We start from the raw sequence: 24298 nt of genomic DNA, 5'->3' as shown, positions 1-24298 counted from the left end.
TGTGAGCAGTGAATGTAACAGATCAAAATGTGAAAATGAAAAGTTTTTTCAAGAAAAATTTTTGTCTTTGTTACTTCGATTTTGGACCTAAAACCATTTCGATATCATATTAAAGCCTACCTAATGTCTTTATGTGCCTAAACACTACCTAAAACACCTTTAAACCCCAGAATTACACATAGTAACTACCAAAAGGTTTCAAACTTCTCAAGAACACTATTCGGGATTCAAACAGTAGTTACAATTTCATAAATCATGGCAATCATGTGAAAAAATTGCTAAAAACAGAGGAAAGTAGTGTGAAAACTTACTTGGACTGAAGATTGAGAAACAAATTGCTTAGAAATTACTTGGACCACCTCAGATTGATCTCGAATTGGCTGAGTTTTGCTTAGAAAACTAGTGTTCTTGAAGAGAGAGAAAGCTAAGGTGAAAAGTGAAAAAGGAAGTGAAGGGCTATATATACCCGAGAAGGGTAAGTGAAAAGCCATGATCAAAAAGGAGATTTTTGAAGCATGGGAAAGTGTGAAGCCGTCACTTTTTCTCTTGGAAACCGTAAAATCATGATTACTTACTTTTTCAAGGAAATAAATGTACAGGTGAAGTGACAGGTTAGACATTTCTGATCAGATAAGTTTATTTGATGCTAATCGAATCATAATAAACTTGGAGGCAAATGTTTCCCTAAAAATTAGCATGATGACGTGGTGCAAGAATGTGACACATGGCAGGCACATGGTAGCATACTCAGTGAATACCTGGTCGACCCTCGACCAGATGGAAGTATTTGTCTTCTCGTATTGATTGGGTCTACAAGCATAGTGGGGTAGTTGTTGATTAAGTTGGTCGCTGGTTACGACCAGAGCTGCTCGATGGTACGCGAAGAATCCTCTGAATTAATTGAAGATGAGATATTTATGTAATAGTCAGTTAATTTGTATTATTTTATTGCCATTTATTACGCAGATTATGTAAGGCCCACGACCCATTTATGTACATTCCTAAGTTTATAAATAGACACTTAGTGAATCATTTTTTCTTACGCTGTAATTCTGTAACTTTAGAAGAATTCATAGATGTAAGGGTGTTGACGCCGTTTTTCGTCAACAGATAAAAGAAGAGAGCACGTAAACAATTAAAGACAATGGCCAAAAGAAACAAACGAATCAAACACACGGTTTTTTACGTGGTTCAGCAGTTAAATCTGCCTAGTCCACGAGTCTCTGTTATTAACCTCAAGATTATCTCTGAACAATTCTTTAGCATGAATTCTACAGAGTTTTCTCTCAAGGATCAGAACTTCGGTCATTTACAATGGTGCATGGCTTCTCTATTTATAGAGAAGGATGCAGAATACTATCCCACATATTTTGGGTAGTTACTCTTTTGTGAATAAAAATAAATGGCTTTAAATGCCTTTAATCAGATAAAAAAGGAAACGTCCCTGAAGACCAGGGAACGCATAACTGACTAAATAATATCCCACGATTCTTGGGGATTTACATCAATAAATGAGGATTACATCTCATGTTTACAATACTTGTAGATATTCAAGGTGGTTATAGCGTATCTCCAAGGCTTTAGCATTTCAGGTTTCATGTCATTATGCGAGCCACTGACCTCTCCCGAGCTAACGTTGCTTTCGAGATGGGATATCGAGCTCAAGACCCATGCTCCGAAGTTCCTGAAGATGAAGGTATTCTCGGAACTACCTTTCGAGATCGAGATCATTTCGAGATCACCGCATTCGAGATCATATATCATACTTTGCAGGCTCGACTTACAATCCTAGATCACTCTAATCCTCACGAGACCATTTGTTGCGAACTCAGCTTTAGAGGTCATATTTACTATGGCTCGAAATCTGGGTATAACATCTTGCCCCCTCAAAAGTATTTGTTCGAATCCTAAGAGAAGGAAACTTTTGAACTACTCTTTCTGGGAACCATACCGTCACACTCTTAAAAATGGACACGTGCCAGATGGGTATTGCTCACTTTAGGTACTTGAGTACCTTGGGAACACGCCCACGATTGTTCGTCTGACAACTTTTCGGCGCCATCTTGTCACCGATCCCCATCCATTCGATCTGTTGAGGATTTTAATCAACGCTCCTGATTAATTTAGTTTTTCCACCTATATATACAAGACCCCCCTCTTCGTATTCTTCTTCACATTTGTTCATCATAAACAAGAAAAGAAAAACAACCAGAAAACCAGACTCTCTTAAGAAGCTTCTGTCCTGCGCATGTTTTCTCGACCCAAGAAACAAAGAAATCCTGGTATGTTCGAGTCAGTGAGTTCTTTCTTGCAACCTCTTCTCCAATCGACGATTTCTCTGCAATCACCATCACTGTGTAAGTACGCCATTTTTGTTGTTCTTTTTATACTGTATTTGCTATGTATGCTAGTTTACGTTCTTAGCATGATACGATAGGAGGTTTTGAACCGATAGGTTTTTATGCTTTCTGGATTTTCACTCTGGATGTTCGTCTCTGGTGTATACCCAGTTTCGACGTTTGAATGTGGTTCTTATTTTCTGGGTTTTGAAATTCTTAGGCATCGTTTCTTGTACATTAAGCTTTCGAATAAAAACATGGGCTTTGACAAATGCACGAAACCCAAAAACGCTTTTCCTGGCTAACCGCCACTCTCCTTTCCCTTGAATTTCGAGATTTTCAAAAAATTATCCACACTCCTTTTCTTTTTCGTGGAATACACGCCCCTGAAACTTCAATAAAGGGTCTTAGTATTTAGTCTCGTTCCTAAATCTCCGAGCTCATTCCATCGAGCTCGTGACTCTTGCATACATGGCCCTCACCATTTTTTCTTTCTCGTTAGATGTCACAGAATCCGGAAAAACGGTGGGGGTCATTACGAGCAATCCCTTACGAGCCCAAATCTCCGAGCCTGGAATCGATCTTTGCCCGGAACCAACGTCGGATAAAAGAATACGAGCTTGCGCATGAGCAGGAGGACATTCGAGCCCACTATCATCGTCAGATAGACGAGGTCATTGAAAAGAAGAGAAGAGTTCTTCAGGAAGCCATCTATCCGGAGCCCAACCCTGGACCTAGGCCAATTCCCCTCGACCCAGCATTAAAAGTCACGGTTGCATACCACCCAGGGGAACTCCAGTTTTCCTTGATGGCGGAGCCTTCGTCTTCGCAGCCTAGGAGGGAGATGTTTGAAGCCGAATTCTACCAGAGCTCGGTTACCACCACCGACCAAATAACCGATATCTTGGCCCTCCATGGCCTTAGTTCGTTGGACACACTGAAGTGTCGAGCTCCGACAAGGCATGAACGGAGCTGTTTCGCTCCTGGGGGCCACGATTCCAGTGTGAAATACGCGGCCTGGAGCCAGGAACATATAAGGGCAGGAGCTTTGCTGCCCCTGAAGTCCTTTTTCAGAGACTTCATTGATTTCGTTGGGTTGGCTCCATTCCAACTCAACACCAACTCATACAGGGTGCTGTCTGCCCTGAGGTCCTTGTTCCACGAGCTAGGGTGGACAGGGCCTTCACCCCAAGAGATTTTATATCTCTTTTGTTTGAAGAGTAATCCCTCCCGAGCTCGGGGAGGAGATGGTTTTTACTATCTTTCGAGCTACCCCAAAGAGACAAAGATCTTTGAAGATCTTCCGAACCACCCTCCTGACTTCAAGAAGGCTTTTTTCTGGATAGACGGTCTGTCCCCGTCTCGACACCGTTCATTCAGGCGGATTCGTAAGTGTTCTCGTTACTTTCTATTTTTAAGCTCGGAATTTTAGCCCTAAAATCCATATTTAGTTGAAGTGTACCTCGTCTTTCAGCTAACTTTCAGCGTCCCACCCCTGACGAAACAATGAAGGAGCACAGAGAGGCCCTGCTCCGACTCCCATACGGCAGGAGGTCTCTCTCATTTCTATTACATGAGGACAAGCTACGAGCTTGTGGGTTGTTGGGACAGGGCCAGTCAACCTCTGACTGGTCCAGTAAAAAATATGAACGCTGGGAGGAAGTGCCACTGCCCACAGGCATCCTTCCTTCGAGGAGAGAAAGGAAAGCATCTCTCCCAATTCGCTCGAGAAGTCCGCGGTCGGGAAATGAGGCCAATGAAGAAGCCTCGAGTTCGGACTCCGGTGGAGGTAAAACCCTTCCTACTTCGCGAATGTGGTCCCCCACTTTATTAAAACACAGGCCCAATAGACTAGTCTCGTGCCCACATGATAGATACCACTTCTACATATGGAGTTGGGTAGATGACTGTGTCCATAGGTTTGATAGTGGGCTCGGGAAATATGATACCATGTACACCACGGACGAGGTGTGGAATGGGATAGCGGTGCAGTACGGGACCAATGACTATAGGGACCTCTCGAGGTTATCACCAACTTATAGGGAAGGCACTCCCCCCCGCCTCTTCTGAAGACGGGGGAATTTCATGGTCCCCAAGCTCAAGCTCGGGGGAAAGTTCCAGTTAGGTTTTTTCTACCATCATTCTATACGTCTGTGATACTGAAGTAACTTGTACACCTCTTTTACTGACTCACTGTGTTGACTTGTGCAGGCGATATGGACTCCGACCTCGACGCCCTTATCGACATTGCGGGTGCCAAGAGGAGCAAACGCCCCAGGGCAGGGGGACTGAAAACCAGCCAGCCTGGGAAAGGCTCCAAGAGATCTAGGAAAACGCCTCCTCCTCCCCCGCCGGCTTCGAGCTCTGCTGCTGCGTCGACTGGCCAGACTAACGCCCCCACGACGATGCCATCCTCGCAGGCCGTCGTCTCTGCGGTGGCACCGGCCTCGCAGGCTGGTGTCCCTGCCGTGGTCGAATCCCAACCTCCTGTGGCGGGTCAAACGTCTTCTGCTCAGCTCGCCAAGAGACCTTCTGCTTCTCGAGCTCAGAAGCTAACCATCTCCACCCATATGGACTCATATGTGGTGGATAACGCTGCCGGACCTCATGGATCTACGCTGATTTCGGATGTCATGTCCCGGATCGGCCAAAGCTACGGCAGTTTCGAGGCTCCTCAGTGGCAGTGCCTAACTGGCACCCGAGACCGCACTGTCCTGTACGAGAAGAGTATCGAGCACACTGCCGCGGTAAGTATCCTTCTATATTCCTTTTGCTTACATTCATACTATCTCGAGGCTAATGGTGGTTTCTTCCTTTTTTCAGGCTCTTGCTTTCACTGCCCAGCTCAATTACGAGCTGAACAACGAGATCCATTCGAGCAGGACTCTCGCCCAAGAGGAGAGGGACCTCCACCTTAGAGCGAATGATGATCTGAAGGCGGCGAATACTAAGCTCGAGGCAGTGGTTAAGGAGCGTGAGGAAATGGCCAAGGAGCTCGGAAAGCTGAAAACTGAACTCGAGGAGCAAAAGGAAGATAACATCCAGCTTCGGGAGACCAATAAGAAGCTCGAGGAAGACAAGACCGCCACCTTCGACCTTATAGAGGATGTCAAAGCTCGCCTTACTGCCGAGTACAAAGAAAAGAAGGAAACGACGGTCGACTCAGCCATGTACCGGATGTGGGCTTATAACGAAGAGCTGGACACCAGCTTTTTGGGTCCCCACGAGGCACCGTTCCTTGAACGATGGAATGCTCGGCTCGAGAAGGAAGAGGCTGAACGGCTTGAGAAAGAGAAGGCTGAGCAGCTCGAGAAGGAAAATGCTGCTCCGGGTACCGTTTCGGAGGAAGCTCAGGAGGATAGTCATGCTATTCGTCCTGAGGGGTCCGGTGCCACTGATGCTGAGAAGGCCAAGGAGACTCCTCTTCACTAAATCTAACCTCGGGGAGATCAGTTATCGGGGCTGCGTCCCCTTATGTAATTATTGTAATTTATGCCCATGGGGCTGATACAATTTCTTTAACTAATTCTTTTACATGCTTTACATTTCTTGGCTCGAAATATTTTGCACATTTTTATAATTGATGAACCGGTTATGTTTATTTGTGCATACAAACATAGTTTGGATTTAGGCTCGAAATTCGATGCATTCATGCATAGTTTATTCGAATTATCCGTTTCCGACCTCGTTACTTATCAAGGTCGGATATTACTTTAACCATGAACTCGAAAGTACTTATATGGTATGTAATATGAATGATTTGGTTAATCTTTTTTAGTTACTTTTCCTCATCCTCAGTATTTTGGCTCCGAGGTTAAGAGTTCGAAACTATATTTCTAAGATATTCCAGCCTCGATCTCGACATATTTGGTGATGGGTTTAGGCTTCCATTTATCATCGATCGATAATTTGGCTGGTTTGTTCCAAACCTGTTAAGCTTGCACATCTGGTTAACTCCAAACGTTTTAGGTTTTTGGTAGTTCGGTTATATCCGAACTATCTAAGCCCGCGTATTTGGTTATATCCAAATACTTCGTATGTTTTTGATAACTCGGTTAAGTCCGAACTATCTAAGATCGCGTACTTGGTTATATCCAAATACTTCATGTTTGATAATTCGGTTGTGTCCGAACTACCTAAGCTCGCGTATTTGGTCATCTCCAAATACTTCATGTTTGATAATTCGGTTGTGTCCGAACTACCTAAGATCGCATACTTGGTTATATCCAAATACTTTATATATTTTTTATTTTTTAAGATGGAGGTATGTATACCAATGATGCCCCCTTAATATCCTATGAGTGTGACCATAGGTTATTAAATTAAGAGAGTTTGCAAAAATAAAAATAAATTACATGTGAAACAAAGTTGACATTTTATTTGATGAAATTCAAAAACAAACTAACATAGATAGAAAATCATGGTTACAGGCAACAATTTTCCTATACTATTGATAATAAGGTCTAAGGTGTTCGCCATTCCATGCTCGTGGTATGAGGCTCCCATCTAATCTCGCAAGTTTGTATACGCCAGGGCGGATGACTGATTCTATCGGGTATGGTCCTTCCCAGTTTGGTCCGAGTACTCCTGCTGCTGGATCTCGGGTTGCTAAGAATACGCGTCTCAATACCAGATCTCCTACTCCGAACTTTCGATCTCGAACCCTTTTATTGAAATATCTTGTGGTTCGTTGCTGGTAAGCAGCATTTCTCAGCTGAGCCTCCTCCCTTTTTTCTTCGATCAAGTCTAGGGTTTCTTCGAGCTGAGTATGATTGGAACTTTGGTCGTAAATCTGAGTTCGAATCGTTGGAATTTCGACCTCAATGGGCAACATTGCCACGCAGCCGTATGCTAGAGAAAATGGGGTATGTCTAGTTGATGTCCGAGCTGTAGTTCTATATCCCCAAAGGACTTGAGGTAATTCCTCAGGCCATTGTCCCTTTGCTTCTTCCAACTTTTTCTTCAAAGAACTTTTGAGAGTTTTATTAACGGCTTCGACCTGACCATTCGCCTAAGGGTGAGCCACTGACGAAAAGCTCTTTATTATACCGTTCTTGTTACAAAAGTTGGTAAATAAGTCGCAATCAAACTGGGTTCCGTTGTCAGACACAATCTTTCTTGGCACTCCATATCGGCATACGATGTTCTTTACCACGAAATCTAGGATCTTCTTCGAAGTTATGGTCGCCAATGGTTCAGCCTCCGTCCATTTTGTGAAGTAATCAACCGCGACCACAGCATACTTTACTCCTCCTTTGCCAGTTGGGAGCGAGCCTATGAGGTCGATGCCCCACACCGCAAAAGGCCATGGGGATGTCAACATGGTCAGTTCGGAAGGTGGAGCTCGGGGTATCGTGGCGAATCTCTGGCATTTGTCGCACTTTTTCACGTACTCGAAAGAGTCCGTTTTAATGGTTGGCCAGAAATATCCTTGGCGTATAACCTTCTTGGATAGGCTATGCCCCCCGGTATGGTCTCCGCAGAACCCTTCATGAATTTCTTCAATAATCTTCTTTGCCTCGGGAGGAGTTACACATCTGAGCAATGGCATGGAATACCCTCTTCTGTATAGCCTTCCGTCCAGGATGGTGTATCGAGGAAGTTGATACATTAGTTTCCGAGCCTGATTTCGATCTTTTGGAAGAATTCCATTTTCGAGATACTCAACTATCGAGCTCATCCAGGTCGGCTCTGTCTCGATCATACACACATCTTCCTCGTCAGGCTCAGTAATGCTGGGTGCTGACAGGTGTTCTACGGGTACAACATTCAGCTCCTCATTTTCGGCGGAGGTGGCGAGCCGAGCTAAGGCATTTGCATTTGAGTTTTGTTCTCGGGGAACCTGTTCGATTGCATAAAACTCAAAAAACTCTAATGCGGACTTTGCCTTCTCCAGATAAGCTGCCATTTTTGTGCCGCGAGCCTGGTATTCTCCCAAGATTTGATTAACCACGAGCTGGGAGTCGCTATAGCAATGTATAGCTTTGGCCTTGAGCTCTTTTGCTATTCGTAGTCCCGCAAGTAAAGCCTCGTACTCAGCTTCATTATTAGATGCTTTAAAGCTGAACCTTAACGCAGAGTCAAATTTGCTCCCTGCAGGGGTGATCAGAATATCTCCTGCCCCCGCTCCATTTTCATTTGACGACCCGTCGACGTAAAGTTTCCACAGCTCGTGGGCCGTGGTTGTTACCTCGTTGTCGGCTATACCGGTGCACTCCACTATGAAATCCGCCAACGCTTGTGCCTTAATGGTCGTTCTCGGATGGTAGGTGATCTCGAACTGTCCGAGCTCAACAGCCCACTTTAGGAGTCGACCAGACGCCTCTGGTTTAGACAAGACTTGCCTTAATGGTTGATCTGTCAGTACATGGATAGGATGTGCCTGAAAGTAAGGGCGGAGCTTGCGAGATGAGTGGATTAGACTGAGGGCGAGCTTCTCCATCAGTGGATATCTTGATTCTGCCCCCAGTAATCTTTTACTGATATAGTAGACGGGTTTCTGTAATTTCTCTTCTTCTCGCACGAGCACCGCGCTTATCGCGTGTTCGGTAGTTGAAAGGTATAGGAACAGTACTTCCCCCGTCTCAGGCTTCGATAGGATGGGCGGTTGGGCTAAGTGCTTTTTGAGCTCCTGAAAGGCTAGCTCGCACTCATCTGTCCATTCGAACTTCTTACTTCCTTTTAATAAGTTGAAGAATGGGAGACCGCGGTCCGTTGACTTCGAGATGAACCTGCTCAGAGCTGCCATCCTGCCAGTCAAGCTTTGAACATCTTTATGTTTCCGAGGTGAAGGCATATCGATCAGGGCCTTTATTTTGTCGGGATTAGCCTCGATCCCACGAGAATTGACAATGAAACCCAGAAATTTTCCTGAAGACACCCCAAAAGTACACTTCTGAGGATTCAACTTCATGTTGTACTTTTTGAGCACGCCAAAGCACTCTTCAAGGTCTTCAACATGGTTCTTGTTAAGTTGAGACTTTACAAGCATGTCATCAACATAAACTTCCATGTTGTTCCTTATTTTCTCTGAGAACATCATGTTTACGAGCCGCTGGTACGTGGCTCCGGCATTCTTGAGTCCGAATGGCATGACATTGTAGCAGTAGAGCCCTTTATCTGTGATGAAGCTCGTATGCTCTTGGTCGGGGGCGTGCATGGGAATCTGGTTATATCCAGAATAGGCATCCATGAACGACATCAGACCATGCCCCGCCGTGGCGTCTACGAGCTGGTCAATTCTCGGCAGGGGAAAACAGTCTTTTGGGCAGGCCTTGTTGAGGTCCGAGTAGTCAATGCACGTTCTCCACGTCCCATTGGGCTTCGGGACCAACACTGGATTGGCCACCCAGTCAGGGTAAAAAGCGTCCCTTATGAAATTATTTGCTTTCAGCCTGTCCACTTCCTCCTTTAGCGCTTTCTTTCTGTCTTCATCCAACTGCCTTCGCTTTTGCTGCTTCGGGGGAAAGCTTTTGTCTATATTCAATGCGTGGCTCGCTACATTAGGGCTTATTCCCACCATGTCAGAGTGTGACCACGCGAAGACATCCTGTTTTATCTTCAGAAAGCAAATTAATTGCTATTTTGATTCGTCTTGGAGGTGTTTTATGACCTTCACCTTCTTTGAGGGATCAGCTTCCTCGAGCTGAACCTCTTTGAGCTCTTCCAAAGGTTGGAGGTCAACCTTTTCCTCAATCCTCGGATCGATCTCCTCATCAATTTCTAAAACTGTCCCATCTTTATTTTGTATGACAACGAGTGCTTGAGCGCTCGTTTGTTTCTTTCCCCTCAAGGAAATGCTGTAGCACTCCCTTCCTGCCAATTGATCTCCTTTCAATGTTCCGACCCCGCTCGGAGTTGGAAACTTAAGGGCTAGATGCCTTACAGATGAAACTGCCCCCAGCCCGACCAGGGCGGGTCTCCCGAGCAATACATTGTAGGCAGATGGTAATTCTACTACCACGAACTCCATCATCTTGGTCACCGAGACTGGATAGTCTCCCAAGGTCACAGGGAGTTCGATGGACCCCATACAGGCGGTTCCTTCTCCAGAAAAGCCGTACAAAGTGGTTGCACAAGCCTTCAGGTCGCGAAGGGAGAGTCCCATTTTCTCTAGTGTTGCTTTATAAAGAATGTTAACTGAGCTCCCATTCTCTATGAGAACTCGGCGCACTCTTTTGTTGGCAAGCTGCAGGGTGATGACAAGTGGATCATGATGAGGGAACTGGACATGGGAGGCATCTTCCTCGGTGAAGGTTATAGGCTGAGTTTCAACCCTTTGGCTTTTTGGTGCCCTTGGTTCGGGTTCATAAGGAGACCCGTCCCCTGTCTTCAGCTCATTCACATATCGCTTTTGAGCATTTCTACCCCCTCCTGCGAGATGAGGACCTCCCGAGATGGTTATTACGTCCTCTCCATCTATCGGCGGAGGCCTGTCTTCTTCCCGAGATCGGGAGTTATTATTATGTGCTGCTGGAAGCGCGGCTACTCTCTGGCTAGCAGTAGTCTGTCCAGTACTCTGGTTTTTGACATACTTCCGGAAATAACCTCTCGAGATCAACCCTTCGATCTCGTCCTTCAGCTGTCGGCACTCATCAGTTGTGTGTCCGGTGTCCCTATGAAACCGGCAATACTTACTGGAATCCCTCTTGGACTTTTGATTCCTCATAGGGTCCGGACGCCTGAAGGGGACCTGGTTTTCATTAGCCAGGTATATATTTTCCCGAGACTCGTTGAGCTCGGTGTGTACTTTATATATGGAGTAATGCCTTTCTCCTTTCTTTTTCTTTCCCCCTTCAGCCTCGGGGTTATTTCCCTCACTCTTTTTCCTCTTAGAGGGATTCTCTGAGGTAGGCTGTGAAGTTACTGGATCAGCCGAGGTTGAGGCGGAGTTAATGTTTATCGTTGTAGTTTCGGTTTGCGAGGTTGCTTTTAGCGTTGACCTCACCTCCTCTATATTGAAAAATCTCTACGCCCGCTTGTTAAACTCGGTTATTGACCTCACCGGATTTCCTTGCATGTCATCCCAAAGGGCACTTCCAGGCAACACACCAGCTCGGATAGCCATCAAATGCCCACTGTCGTCCACATCTCGTGCTCGGGCGACCTCTAGATTAAATCTTGTCAGGTAGCTTTTCAGTGTTTCACCTGGCTGTTGCCGGACGTTAGTCAAAGTGGACGCCTCTGGTCTGACTCCCATCATAGCCCGGAACTGCTTCTTGAAGTCTCTAGACAATTGATCCCACGAAGTTATCGAGTGTCTCTTGTACTTCTCGAACCAACTCTTGGCAGGTCCGGCCGATGATGTCGGAAACAACATGCACCTGAGCTCATAACCTACGTTACTGGCTCTCATGATAGTGTTGAATGTACTTAGGTGGCTACATGGGTTGGTTTTTCCTTCAAACGCTAGGACGTGAGGAATCCGGAACCCTTGAGGAAACTGAGTGTTAGAAATATTGGGAGCAAACGGCTCGAGCTCCTCATCAGAGTCCTCGTACCGACCACTCCCTCGTTCATTCTTCAAAAGCCTAAAGGCTTTTTCGAGCTGATCAATCCTTTCTTGGACTGGGTCCTTAGGTGGTGCCTGGAATTGATAGTCATTAATCGCGATCCCAGGCTCGCGTCTCCGTGAGGGATCTCTACGCCCATTCAGATGATTCCTTAGATCCGGATTTGTCTGATCTCCTTTCCCCCTGCTCTGATTCAGATGATTTCGCAGGTCAAGATGTCTCTTGTGATTTCCGGTATTTTTACGACCCCGGTCGTGTTTACTGACAGACCTAGTTTCTCCGGACTCATCACTGGTGAAACTCATTGATCGGTCATTTCGTGGTGGATCCTTTCTACGTCGCCTTGTCTCCGCAGTGCGAGATCGGGACGTCTGACTTCTCTCAGATGGCGCGCCTCTCCGCTCCTGGAACGTCTCCCTGTTCCCTTGTCTTTCCCCCGCACGCCCTTGATCCTAATCTCGAACAGGTTGAGCGTTTCTGCGGGGAGGTGAAGCATATCTTATGGGAGACGGAGGGAACCGTATTGGTGACGGTGGTTGTCGTCCTTGCCTCGGCCTAGAGGGTCCAGAATGTGCCCAAGATGGGCCAGTTTCGTTCGATGCACTACCAGGAACCTGAGTCCGAGCCTCGGCAGGAGCTCGGTTGTTCTCAGTTCCTGCAGGCACTCCCACAGGTGGATTAGGCGGGACCCGAGCTTGGGTACTCCTCTGAGGCCTAGAAGGAGCAGATGGCTCTGCTGGTGCTGGAGGTTGTGCCGGCCTCCTTGTGGCAGCATTTTTTCGTGGACGTCCACGGGGCCTCTGGGGAGGAACGTGCACGTCCCTTGGAGGAGGGACTTGGTCTTCGCGCGGAAGCGGGGGCTGAGCCACCTGCGCCTCTGCGGCTATCCTAGTCAACTCCTCGTTACGTTTGTTGGCTTCTGCCAACAACTGTTTCAGCTGCCGATTCTCCAATTCTACAATAGGGACATAACGTTCAGGGTTATAGTACATGTCCTCATCCCTTGGTTGTGGAGGTGGTCCCCGGGAATCAGAGGACCCACTCCTTCAATCAGCGTCCGGGTTCTCCATTGGCTGTTTTCCAGGACGCCTTGGGTAATTTTCTTCAGGAGTGTTTTGATTGTTTGCAGCCATGAATCTCTCAGGGATGGATGCTTGAGTTCAGCTCTCAATGAAAGCACCAAACTGTTGACGCCGTTTTTCGTCAACAGATAAAAGAAGAGAGCACGTAAACAATTAAAGTCAATGGCCAAAAGAAACAAACGAATCAAACACACGGTTTTTTACGTGGTTCAGCAGTTAAATCTGCCTAGTCCACGAGTCTCTGTTATTAACCTCAAGATTATCTCTGAACAATTCTTTAGCATGAATTCTACAGAGTTTTCTCTCAAGGATCAAAACTTCGGTCCTTTACAATGGTGCATGGCTTCTCTATTTATAGAGAAGGATGCAGAATACTATCCCACATATTTTGGGTAGTTACTCTTTTGTGAATAAAAATAAATGGCTTTAAATGCCTTTAATCAGATAAAAAAGGAAACGTCCCTGAAGACCAGGGAACGCATAACTGACTAAATAATATCCCACGATTCTTGGGGATTTACATCAATAAATGAGGATTACATCTCATGTTTACAATACTTGTAGATATTCAAGGTGGTTATAGCGTATCTCCAAGGCTTTAGCATTTCAAGTTTCATGTCATTATGCGAGCCACTGACCTCTCCCGAGCTAACGTTGCTTTCGAGATGGGATATCGAGCTCAAGACCCATGCTCCGAAGTTCCTGAAGATGAAGGTATTCTCGGAACTACCTTTCGAGATCGAGATCATTTCGAGATCACCGCATTCGAGATCATATATCATACTTTGCAGGCTCGACTTACAATCCTAGATCACTCTAATCCTCACGAGACCATTTGTTGCGAACTCAGCTTTCGAGGTCATATTTACTATGGCTCGAAATCTGGGTATAACAAAGGGCTTTTATACGCGTTCTTGTATTCTCTCTCAAACTCATGAAAGACAGTTAATCCAATTCATCTGATCAGGGTTTTCGGGAATTCTATATTAATAAAAGTACTAAGTAAGCGTAGGTTATTGCCAGTTTAGGGACTAACCACTATAAAAATCTTGTGTCATTTATTATTTTCAAGTTCAGTTCTCATTTCATATAGTTTATTTGACTCAGTGTCGTTGGCCAATTCGTAGGTTAACAATGTCCGTGAAACATATATTATAATTATTTTTTATAAATAAATAAATAAAATTTTATATATTAATTTGAATTAATTAATAATTCTTTTTGTGGTAAACATTTATTTTTTTAAATATCAAATTTACTAATAAGACCATATTTTAGAATATTTTAGATATACATGAAAAAAAAGTAAAAATTTATAGATAATAAAAATAGATTGCAGATAAAAATTCTTGGCAAAATGAGCTCTCCAAACCAAAGAGCATTATTACAGTACAGAACAGAAAACATGAAAATGCTACTGAGATATCTCCTACTTACTAAAATTTATTCAAAGCAGCAAACACATACACACACACATATATATATATAATATATGATATGAGAATAACTATGCCATATTTGACAAGACATGGTTATATATGATATGTATGTATATAGTGTGGTCAGTAGTAATTGTTTTAGTTATGCTTGCTTGGAACTGTATTCATCGAGATGTTTGAAGCCGGTTACAGCAAAATCCTTGACTAGGGTTGGCTCAGGAACATCATCACTAAGCTTCTCGTAATCACAGCTCCATTTCAGCAAACTTCCTTCACCCTTGGGAAACACTTGAACTCTGGCCTTGAAACTTTTGTAGTACTTTAGCAGATCTCCCTCCATTATACTAAATCCATATATTCTCTTTTCATCATCAATAATTTCGATCTTCTCTGTCAACGTCACAACCGGAGCACCTTAATAAAACAATACATATATATAATTAGTATGCATATAAAAAAAAAGCTCCTATTATAATAGCCCTGTATATATGTATATATATACAAACTTACCTTCTCCATATGTAAGGCGTCTAACAGAACCAGGGTGAGTGCCATCACCTTCCAAAATTTCAACGTTTTTGTAAGTACCAGGAGGGAAGGCCTCTAAGTAAACATTGACAAAATCCCTAATTGATGGCCAAATCTTATCTGCGTTAGATTTGCATTCAATTTCAGCATGAAGCTTTCCATCACTCGCCATTTTAGTAAAGAAAAAAAAAAGAGCAAAAGATCGAGACTGACACTGATCAATAAAACACACGCAACTATTGATTGGTTTGATATATCATAGTACACAACTCTTACTATATATATAGTAAAGTTTTTCTTATTAGAGTCCAGAGAGAATATGGAAAATGATAATATCAAAATCTTCTCTTTTAGTGTGCCAATTTAATAATACTACATTATTTGAAGATCTCGAAGTGTGTTGTTTAGAGCACCTAGTAAATCTAAACATTAGAAAGATACATATGTAAGATTTGGAGTGCTAAGGTCAGCAAGTAACTTTAATTAATTTTATATCTTCAAGATGACAAAAGAGTATTGCTAATGGCGCAACACCATATGTCTATATAATGAACGTAATGACGTAAAATGCATCTTAAACCACACATTAAAATAGTAGATCTCATTTTAAATAAAATTGAATGATTTAAGATGTATGTCACATTATTATGTGTATTTATGGGTCTGCAAAATAAGTGTGCATCTATCACTAATTATAATATGTGAAATTCAATATTAAATTACATCAATTAACATAAAGTGTTGTTAGCCACTGTAAGTGTCCTATAACAATACTCCCCACAAAACTATCCCTTATTTAAACTTCTACTTCCTTGGCTTTGGCTCATTGCAAAGACTCCCCAAGGTGTTCCCAATGAAATATTTTTATGCAATTAAAATACATATTTTTTTATAATGAAAGTACTTTGTTTCAATCAAACATTTGTTGTAGCCTAAGTACATCATTAATTATTAAGTCTAATCTAAAATTTAAATAATTACTACCTAAATTATTTTACAAGTTGCATATAAACATTTATGTTTTTTTAAAATAAGTTGCAGATAAGTACATAAAGATCTTTTGATTCCTTTATCTCATAAAAAAAAAATCTTATAAATCAAATTAATAAAATTTGATTTAAATGGATTAGATACAACTCATTAGAGCATTCCTAATGGAATAGGTAATATATCTCAAATTTTAAAATGTAGCTAAAAATGAGCAAAATAAGCTTTTAATGGATGATGTAAACTTTGAGCTAAAACTGCTAAAGATAATCTTCATATGTAAAAATCTCTATATATAGATACAACTCTCCTAAGTATTAGTGATATGTAAAAATAATTTAATAATTTTTTACACACTTTTGTTGATCATTGTATTTATATTTAAACAAATATTATATATAATGTAATTTTTTATTAATTTATTTATTATAAATATATTATTTAAATGATATAGAGAAAACTACAAAGAAGTTGTTGTATAGTATAATATAAATGTGTGAGGTAAAATAAAAAAAAATAGTATTATAATAATGTATTTTAAAGGAAAAAATGGAGTACCCATTAGAAGTGATCGTCGAAAATGAGAATTAAAATCATCTATTTTAGTGTAACTTCAAAAAAAAAAAATCTTTTCTTTTAGTGTGCCAATTTATTGTTTATATTTTAACTATTTAGAAAGAAAAAAAAAACAGCCAATTTCGTTTCCATAATCTACAGCAGCAACACTAATGAGTATGCCATTATTTTATTATTCTTGCTTTAAATAAATAATATATTATCAGTCAATTATTGTAACTTCTACATAATCATAGACACCGAAGTAAATATTTAAAAAAAATTATATTATATAGAATTTTGAGAAATTTACAACATACACTATATTATTTGAAATTTTTTTATTTATACAGACTAATAGGATTTTTTTCCTTTATATGATTGTATTTTTACTTTTTAACGTTGTCTATCCACAATGCCATTTTCACCAGCAAAGAGCCATAACCCACTTGAATTTTCGGCAATGACAGACATGGTGATGGCTAATATTTCGTGAACAACAACTGATTGTCTCAAAGCAGAGCTCCAAGGTCAATCTGAAAGTCTCCAAACATTTCGCCAAGGTCAACGAACATGTTGCAAAAAGACCAAAAGTTACAAACATAGTCGTTCCACTGTTGATGACGAACAGGAGCGCAGTGAGCTTTTGACTATTATTTTGTTGGCAAGAGGATGATCGAACACTACTACAAAAAAGGCATTTCTTTGCAGTTTTTTTACTCAATACACTGCGGTTTTTGAGAGTATTGAAAAGCGCAGTGTCTTCGCCCGCAGAGAAAAGTGTTACGCAAATCGCGGAGAAAAGCTACACTTTTCTCTGCGGTTGTAATAAGCCAACCGCAGAGAAAGCTCTCTTTTCTCCACGGTTGGCTTACTACAACCACAGAGAAAAGAGCTTAATAAAAAAAAAATTCAATTTCGGTTGATAACCCAGCATTTTTAATAAAAAAATTAATTTTCAATTTTAATTATAAATAATTATTTTCAATAGTATAACTAATTTGTTAAATTGTTATATATACATTTCATATCTAATACAAAATAATTGGCTAGTAATGAATCAAAGACTTTAATCATTCTAACCAATATAAGTTAGCACTTTAATCTTACATACATACAAAAATTTAGATTTCATAAACAAATGGCATTAATCTAGCTAACCAATCACTTTGTAGTGGTAGTAGATCCTCTTTGACATTGAATTGCTTTTTGTCAAACCACTGCAAAATTGAAAAGTTAATATAGATTAGATAATTAAATACTATATCTAGTTTTTCTTAAGAAAAAAAGAGTTTAAAATATAACATACTTTCTTCTTGATAACTTCTGGATTCGGTGCATTTACAAGATCATAAATGTATCTTAGTACATAATAACCACATTCATGACTTTCAGGTTGTTTTGGACAAGAACCTCTCACCAATTTTGTAAATGTGCCGATGTATTCATTTTCCAAACATTGTGCGTATGCTCTACAAAAATTAAAATTAATTAAATACATATTATGCTCTCAACTTTTAAAAATTAATAATGCATACATTACAATTGAAGAACTTACTTTTCCATAACCTCCGTAATTATTGGTGGAGATTTATGATTTTTTAAAGGGTCCAAAATTATGGTCATCCTCCGCATCATCACGAGCACCAACATCCAATGTCGACTAAAATAATAATAAAATATGATTATTATAAAATTAAAATTCAACCATAGTAGTGATAATGTTTAAGTAGTTCGTTCTTACTCAACAATCCAAGGAATGAAATATATTTGGCCTCGTCTATCCATAGTCATCATCCATTTGGCTATAAGATCCACCGTATAGTTTTTACTTTCATCATTGCCAATAGAAAGATATTCGGTGTCAAAAAATTTATATAATTGTCGTGAATTTGGGTGCATGCTTTCCCAAATGCATCTGTAGAGAATCAATCATTCATATTACATTTTCAATTAATAAATTAATATCGTCAAAAAAAAAAAATTGGGCAGAGTTTCCTCTGTTTCTATAGCATATCCAAAACTATTAGAACCTATAAATTCAATTCAGACAAAGCATACAACAAACAACATGAATGTTCTCAACCATAAGCCACCGCAGCACACAAAATTCGCAGAACCTACTTCACTAAGACACACATGCTCTCAACCTTCTGTTATCTCCGCAGCACACAATTTCATCTCAGAACTTACTTCACTACGGATGAATATCTAATATATTCAAACTCCTCTAATAGTTTGTAATGACATAACGAATTGATACATACCTCATACCAAACAGCATAGCTGAGGATCCAATATTATCCATGGAGGCTGCTTGATAAACGTCTTCTGAAGTGATGAAGATAGCCTCGCGTTCTCCTATAAACTCCGGGTCAACGGGAACTTGTACAACCCCATCTATTCCTTTATTGGAATAATACTCCTTCACTATAAATTTTAGACTCAGATCATTTTTGTTCCATTGGTTATCTGTTAACCAATTTGAAGGTTCTGGTTGAGTTATTTCAGCGGGGATGACTACGTGAGATCCAACTGATGATAAATGTGGGCTTGGTGATAGGTATTTGTGATTAGATGAAGATGGACCCTACATAATAGCATTAAACATATCAGTATAGTGTACCCATTTAAAAATAAATTTTAAATATCTAAGCAAATAATTTTATACCTAACAAGCCACAATTAATTTTTTTGGCCAAGGCAGGAATGTGTCTCGTGCATCCCCAACATATCGTACGTTACCAAAGGGAATAGGGATCTCAGCTTCTTCTTGTAAGACATCTATAAGCCAAACCCTCGCAATTGAATCATCAAGTACATTTCCATGGACGGTAATTTGGCTACCCATGTTTGGTACAATGAGTACACCCTTAGCCACCACATTGTCAATATTATCAGAACACAAATAAACTTCAAAGCTCGGTGGTGGCGGAGACTCATAAATTGATGATCCATCATCTTCATCAAAAGGATAGTCTTCGGTTTGATGAAAATGATCATCTGCGTTGGGGGCAGGTCGATAGACTTCATCACTTGTATTCTCATAATATTGTCCCTCATCAAATTGCCCTTCATCGTAGTATCCACACTCATCGTTTTCCTCATTATATTCTTCATTTTGAGCTAATTCCTCTTCTGTGCTAAATTTATGTCTTTTTAGCTCTTCAATCTCAGCTTTTAGTCGAGCAATCTCCTTTCTTGCAATCATTGTTTTATGTTTTTTTCCAAACATTTTGGAAACGGTCGCAGTGACCCTACAAAAAAAATCAATAAAGTCCATCAATAAACCAATCTAAATAATTCTTAAAAGAAAACAACTATTATAAATTATCATACATGCCAGCTCGAACACGACCTGGGTGTTCTGGTGTCCCTAATGCTTGAGTCAAGATGTCATCTCGACCCTGAGCTGTAATTTCGCCACGAATCAATTTTTCTTTGACGTCCTCCTACTCAAGATATTATTTGGTTAAATTAGTTTATATAAATAAAAACAATATATTGATTCTGAAACCTTAGAAAACTTACTATCTTTTTGGCAATTTGTCGGTCTCGCTCTGTCACAAGAACTTTATTTTTTTCACGCGATCTAAGCCAAACTTGATACCTCTCTGGATTTTGAATATTTCGTTCTTTTTTCTGCATTGTACAAGATAATTATAATTATATGTTGCGATAATATCAACCATTATTTAAACTATAATATCAAATATACTTACCAAATCTTCTCTTATATTAGTCATTCCTCTACGAGAGGTTCGATGCCTTGACTTCATTAGTAATGCACGTTTTTTTTGTTCTTGATGCACTATTTGAAACTCTGGACTTAGACGACTAGTTACAAATTGTAACCATTCTCTCTCGTCAATTATATCGCTATACCTCTTTGGGGGAAATTTGAGTTCTTCCATCATACCCATTTCAGCCAAAGGTTTGATGTACTCGGTAGTGAGTTCACTTTTAAAATCTCTCATTATTTGACCAGCTTTTTTCAAAATCTCACGTTTGAAGGTTTGAGAAATGTTGTGACCACCCTGAGAATATAATTAAGAAAAGTAATTATTAAATTTAGATATCACACATAAATAAATATCATAATGATAATTTCTTACAATGATATCCTCCCATAGACCATCTTTCAAATCTTGTGGGACCTTCCTCCAATCACCTGAGTTGATAGAAATCGTGGCTCATACTCTAGATCCAAGATATGATATCATGTTTGTATACACATCACCTATTGGTTGTCCCAAATCGTTCCATTGAAGATTTTTCTTGATTCCTTTGGCTTTTTGTTGGGTCATGTAACTCATTCTTATTTTACCACGACCTTGTTGTTTCTCTTTGTCATCTCTTTTATCCGCCATCTGCATCACACAAATTACAAGTGTTAATGCATTATACAAATAAATAATCACAAGTGTTAATGCATTATACAAATAAATAATCACAAGTATTAATGAATTATATAACTTACTAAACATGTTTTCTTCTTTTTCTTATTTTATTTCTGGTCGATTCACAATCGACCCATATTCCTTCTTTGATGTCGGTTCTAAGATAATCACGATCATCGCTATCGCTTTCATTATCATGTTCCTGAATATTCTCAACTTGTTCATGTATCGGTTGTCCAACAGTGAAACAGTCATGATATAAATCATAATTTTCATCGTACTCTTCTTTTTCTGAGAACTTCCGCTCGGCAACTGATAAAACAATGGACCATTTATCATTAACTGGATCAAGAATGTAAAACACTTTTTCGCTTGGGAAGCCATGATAAAAGGATCGTTCTTGCTTCCCTTCTTGCTTAAATCATCCAGAATGAATCCAAGTTCGTCAGTTTTAACTCCAGTATTGTTGTCTACCCAAGAACATTTAAGAAGAGGAATACGAAATAATGAATAATCTAGCTCCCATATTTCTTCAACAACCCCGTAATATGTCATTGTGCCTGAAATTGGGTTATTATCTTTTGCACTGGCAAAATGCATAACTTCTGCGACTACACTTACTCCATTATTTTGAACCAGCCGAGCATCATCTCTTGACTTAGTATGAAATCGTTTCCCTTCAACAATGTAAGCTTGATGCTTTATTACATCAATGCTTGCTCCAAGAGATATGCGCTTCAACTCAGTCGACAGTCCATGATTTTTTTCTCCCAACTTCGTCAAAATTGTATTCTTCAGCCACTGGCAAAACGTTTTATTATGCTCATCTATAACCCATTTTTGTTTATTTTTAATCTTGTTTGGAATCATCGACCGTAATAACTCTATGTGATCACTGAAACATAAAAGAAATAACAAAAAGTTTAAACAACAAAAAGAAAATCACTACTCTAATATATATGATTGAAATATATTTTCTACTTACATTATATATGATTGAATCTCAGGATTATTTTGCAACACAACTAATTGAGCTTGATCTAATTCTGCCCTAGACACGGTGGTCACTGTTCCATTCCCTCGTAGTCCTTTATCAACTCCATCTGAGTTATTTCGTGGTTTTTTTATTCCGATTGCTTCAACCCCACTCATGTATTCTGAGCAAAATTCTACTGCCTCTTCCGATATATAACATTCAACCATACTAGCTTCAGGACGATAATGATTACGCACATAACTTTTCAACACCTTCATACTTCTTTCAAATGGATACATCCATCTCGCCCAAACTGGTCCACACAACTTGGCTTCCCTTACTAGATGAACCATTAAATGAATCATAATGTCAAAGAAGGATGGCGGAAAAAACATTTCAAGGTTGCATAGAGTTTCCACTATCTTATAATGCAATGCATCCAATTTTTTCATTTCTAATTCTTTTCCGCATAAATGATTGAAGAATATGCAAACATTCGTTAAACAATCTCGAACTTTTTTCTGTAATACTGACCGAATAGCAATCGGAAGTAATTGTTGCATCAACATATGACAGTCATGTGATTTCATACCCATCAACCTCAAATCTCCCATGGATACCAAGTTTTGAATGTTGGATGAATAGCCATCAGGCACTTTCATCTCTGCAAATGATTTACATACAACTTTTTTCTCTTCTCTGGACAACGTGAAACCAGCAGGAGGTAAATATGTGCATTTACCTTTCTGTTCAGGTGCTAAATCAGTTCGTATACCCATTTCAACAAGATCTAAACGACTAGTTAAACCATCCTTAGTTTTACCGGGAATATCAAGTAATGTACCTATAATACTTTCGCACACATTTTTTTCTATATGCATGACATCCAAACAATGTCGAACAAGTAAATCTTTCCAGTAAGGGAGGCGGAAAAAAATTGATTTCCTTTGGAAACATCCACTTACTTTCTTATTTTTCTGCATTTTCCCATACTTGAAATCAATTTTCTCTACTTCTTTAAGAATTTGTTGCCCCGAAAGTGGCAAAGGAGCAACACCTTGTTCTTTATCACCATCAAATGCTTTTTTTGTCCCTATAATGATGATTTAGGGGCAAATATCCTCTATGACCCATATAACAAATTTTGTGCCCATTAGACAGACGAATAGCCTTTGTGTTAGTGCAACATATTGGACATCCCTGGTAACCTTTTGTGCTTAACCCAAATAGATTACCATAAGCTGGGAAATCATTAACAGTCCACAACAAAACAGCTTTTAAGTTAAAGACTTCTTTCTTAAAACCGTCATATGCCTCAACACCATTTTCATACAAATCTTTCAAATCATCAATTAATGGTTCCAAATAAACATCTATATCGTGTCCCGGTTGTTTTGGGCCTGAAATCATTAACGTGAGCATCAAAAACTTTCTTCTCATCACTAACCATGGAGGAAGATTGTACATAACAAGGAAGACAGGCCACGAACTATGCCTACTACTTAGAGATTTATGTGGATTTACACCATCGGCGGCTAGACCTAGACGAAGATGTCTTGCTTCAGTTTTAAATTCTGGATTTAAGTTATTAACTTTTTTCCAAGCCTGCGAATCTACAGGATGTCGAAGTTTACCATCTTTCACTCGCCTAGTCTCATGCCATATTAAGTTTTCAGAGTGTTCTGCACTTCGATATAATCGCTTAAGCCGCGGAATCAAAGGCAAGTACCACATCACTTTCTGAGGAATAAGTTTCCTAATCTCCTTACTCTTGTTAGGTTTGTAGCGGGGTGAATCACATTCTGGGCAAGTGTCCATGTCTGCATACTCTTTACGATATAATACACAATCATTCGGACATGCATGGATCTTCTCATACTTCAAGCCTATGCAATTTAAAGTTTTCTTCACTTCATACGTAGACTCAGGGAAGCAATTATCTGACGGCAAAATCTCTTTAAAAGCAGCTAAAAATTGACTAAAACATTTATCACTAACTCCATTTTCTGCTTTTATGTTGTAAAATTTTACCATCGTTGGTAATCTTTGTTTCAAACAATCATTGAATAATGGTTTATCTGCATCTCTAACCAATTTATCAAATTTTGAAGGATCATCAACAAACTCTTCTTGTGCTTCATCGAGCAATTCCATAGGATGATCGTCAAAATCACTATAACCCAAATCATCAACCCCTCGCCTCCCGAATGGATATGGATTATTATTTTTCAATGATTCCCCATGCCAATACCATGTACGATAACTTGTATCAAATCCCCGACAAAATACATGATTTTTTATCATGGTAATATTTCCTTTTGTTCCATTACCACAATCTATACATGGACAATGAATTCTTTCCGGATCACTACAATTTGTTTGGAAAAATTCTAAAAATTGGTTATGTTGACGCCGTTTTTCGTCAACAGATAAAAGAAGAGCACAAAAACAATGAATGACAATGGCCAAACGAAACAAAC

At 40.1% G+C, this 24298-nt stretch overlaps 2 protein-coding genes across 2 annotated transcripts; both read right to left on the bottom strand.

The window, feature by feature from the left end:
• Positions 1-14514: 14514 nt before the first annotated feature.
• On the bottom strand, positions 14515-15072 carry LOC133823625 (MLP-like protein 423). Its single transcript, XM_062256486.1, has 2 exons — positions 14883-15072; positions 14515-14786 (listed from the first exon to the last, which is right to left on the bottom strand). Exons 1-2 carry the CDS (start codon positions 15070-15072, stop codon positions 14515-14517), a joined length of 462 nt encoding a protein of 153 aa, XP_062112470.1.
• A 5729-nt stretch (positions 15073-20801) lies between these two features.
• On the bottom strand, positions 20802-22244 carry LOC133823624 (uncharacterized). Its single transcript, XM_062256485.1, has 4 exons — positions 21828-22244; positions 21403-21737; positions 21124-21312; positions 20802-20812 (listed from the first exon to the last, which is right to left on the bottom strand). Exons 1-4 carry the CDS (start codon positions 22211-22213, stop codon positions 20802-20804), a joined length of 921 nt encoding a protein of 306 aa, XP_062112469.1. The 5' UTR covers positions 22214-22244.
• Positions 22245-24298: the final 2054 nt, after the last annotated feature.

This window comes from Humulus lupulus, chromosome 3 (genome assembly GCF_963169125.1).
Source record: "Humulus lupulus chromosome 3, drHumLupu1.1, whole genome shotgun sequence".
NCBI classification, from domain to species: Eukaryota; Viridiplantae; Streptophyta; class Magnoliopsida; order Rosales; family Cannabaceae; genus Humulus; species Humulus lupulus.
Note: the sequence above shows the minus strand (reverse complement) of the source record. Positions and strands in the feature narration are given on the sequence as shown.

Bases quoted from the DNA above. Each gene is read 5' to 3' on its own strand.
- LOC133823625 (XM_062256486.1), bottom strand. From the start codon at position 15,072: ATGGCGAGTGATGGAAAGCTTCATGCTGAAATTGAATGCAAATCTAAC. The intron at 14,787-14,882 runs GTAAGTTTGTAT...TGTTTTATTAAG, and splicing joins ACGCCTTACATATGGAGAAG to GTGCTCCGGTTGTGACGTTG.
- LOC133823624 (XM_062256485.1), bottom strand. From the start codon at position 22,213: ATGTTTTTTCCGCCATCCTTCTTTGACATTATGATTCATTTAATGGTT. The intron at 21,738-21,827 runs GTAAGTAGAAAA...TTTATGTTTCAG, and splicing joins GAGATTCAATCATATATAAT to TGATCACATAGAGTTATTAC. The intron at 21,313-21,402 runs GCACAATGACAT...GTTCTTGGGTAG, and splicing joins AGATAATAACCCAATTTCAG to ACAACAATACTGGAGTTAAA.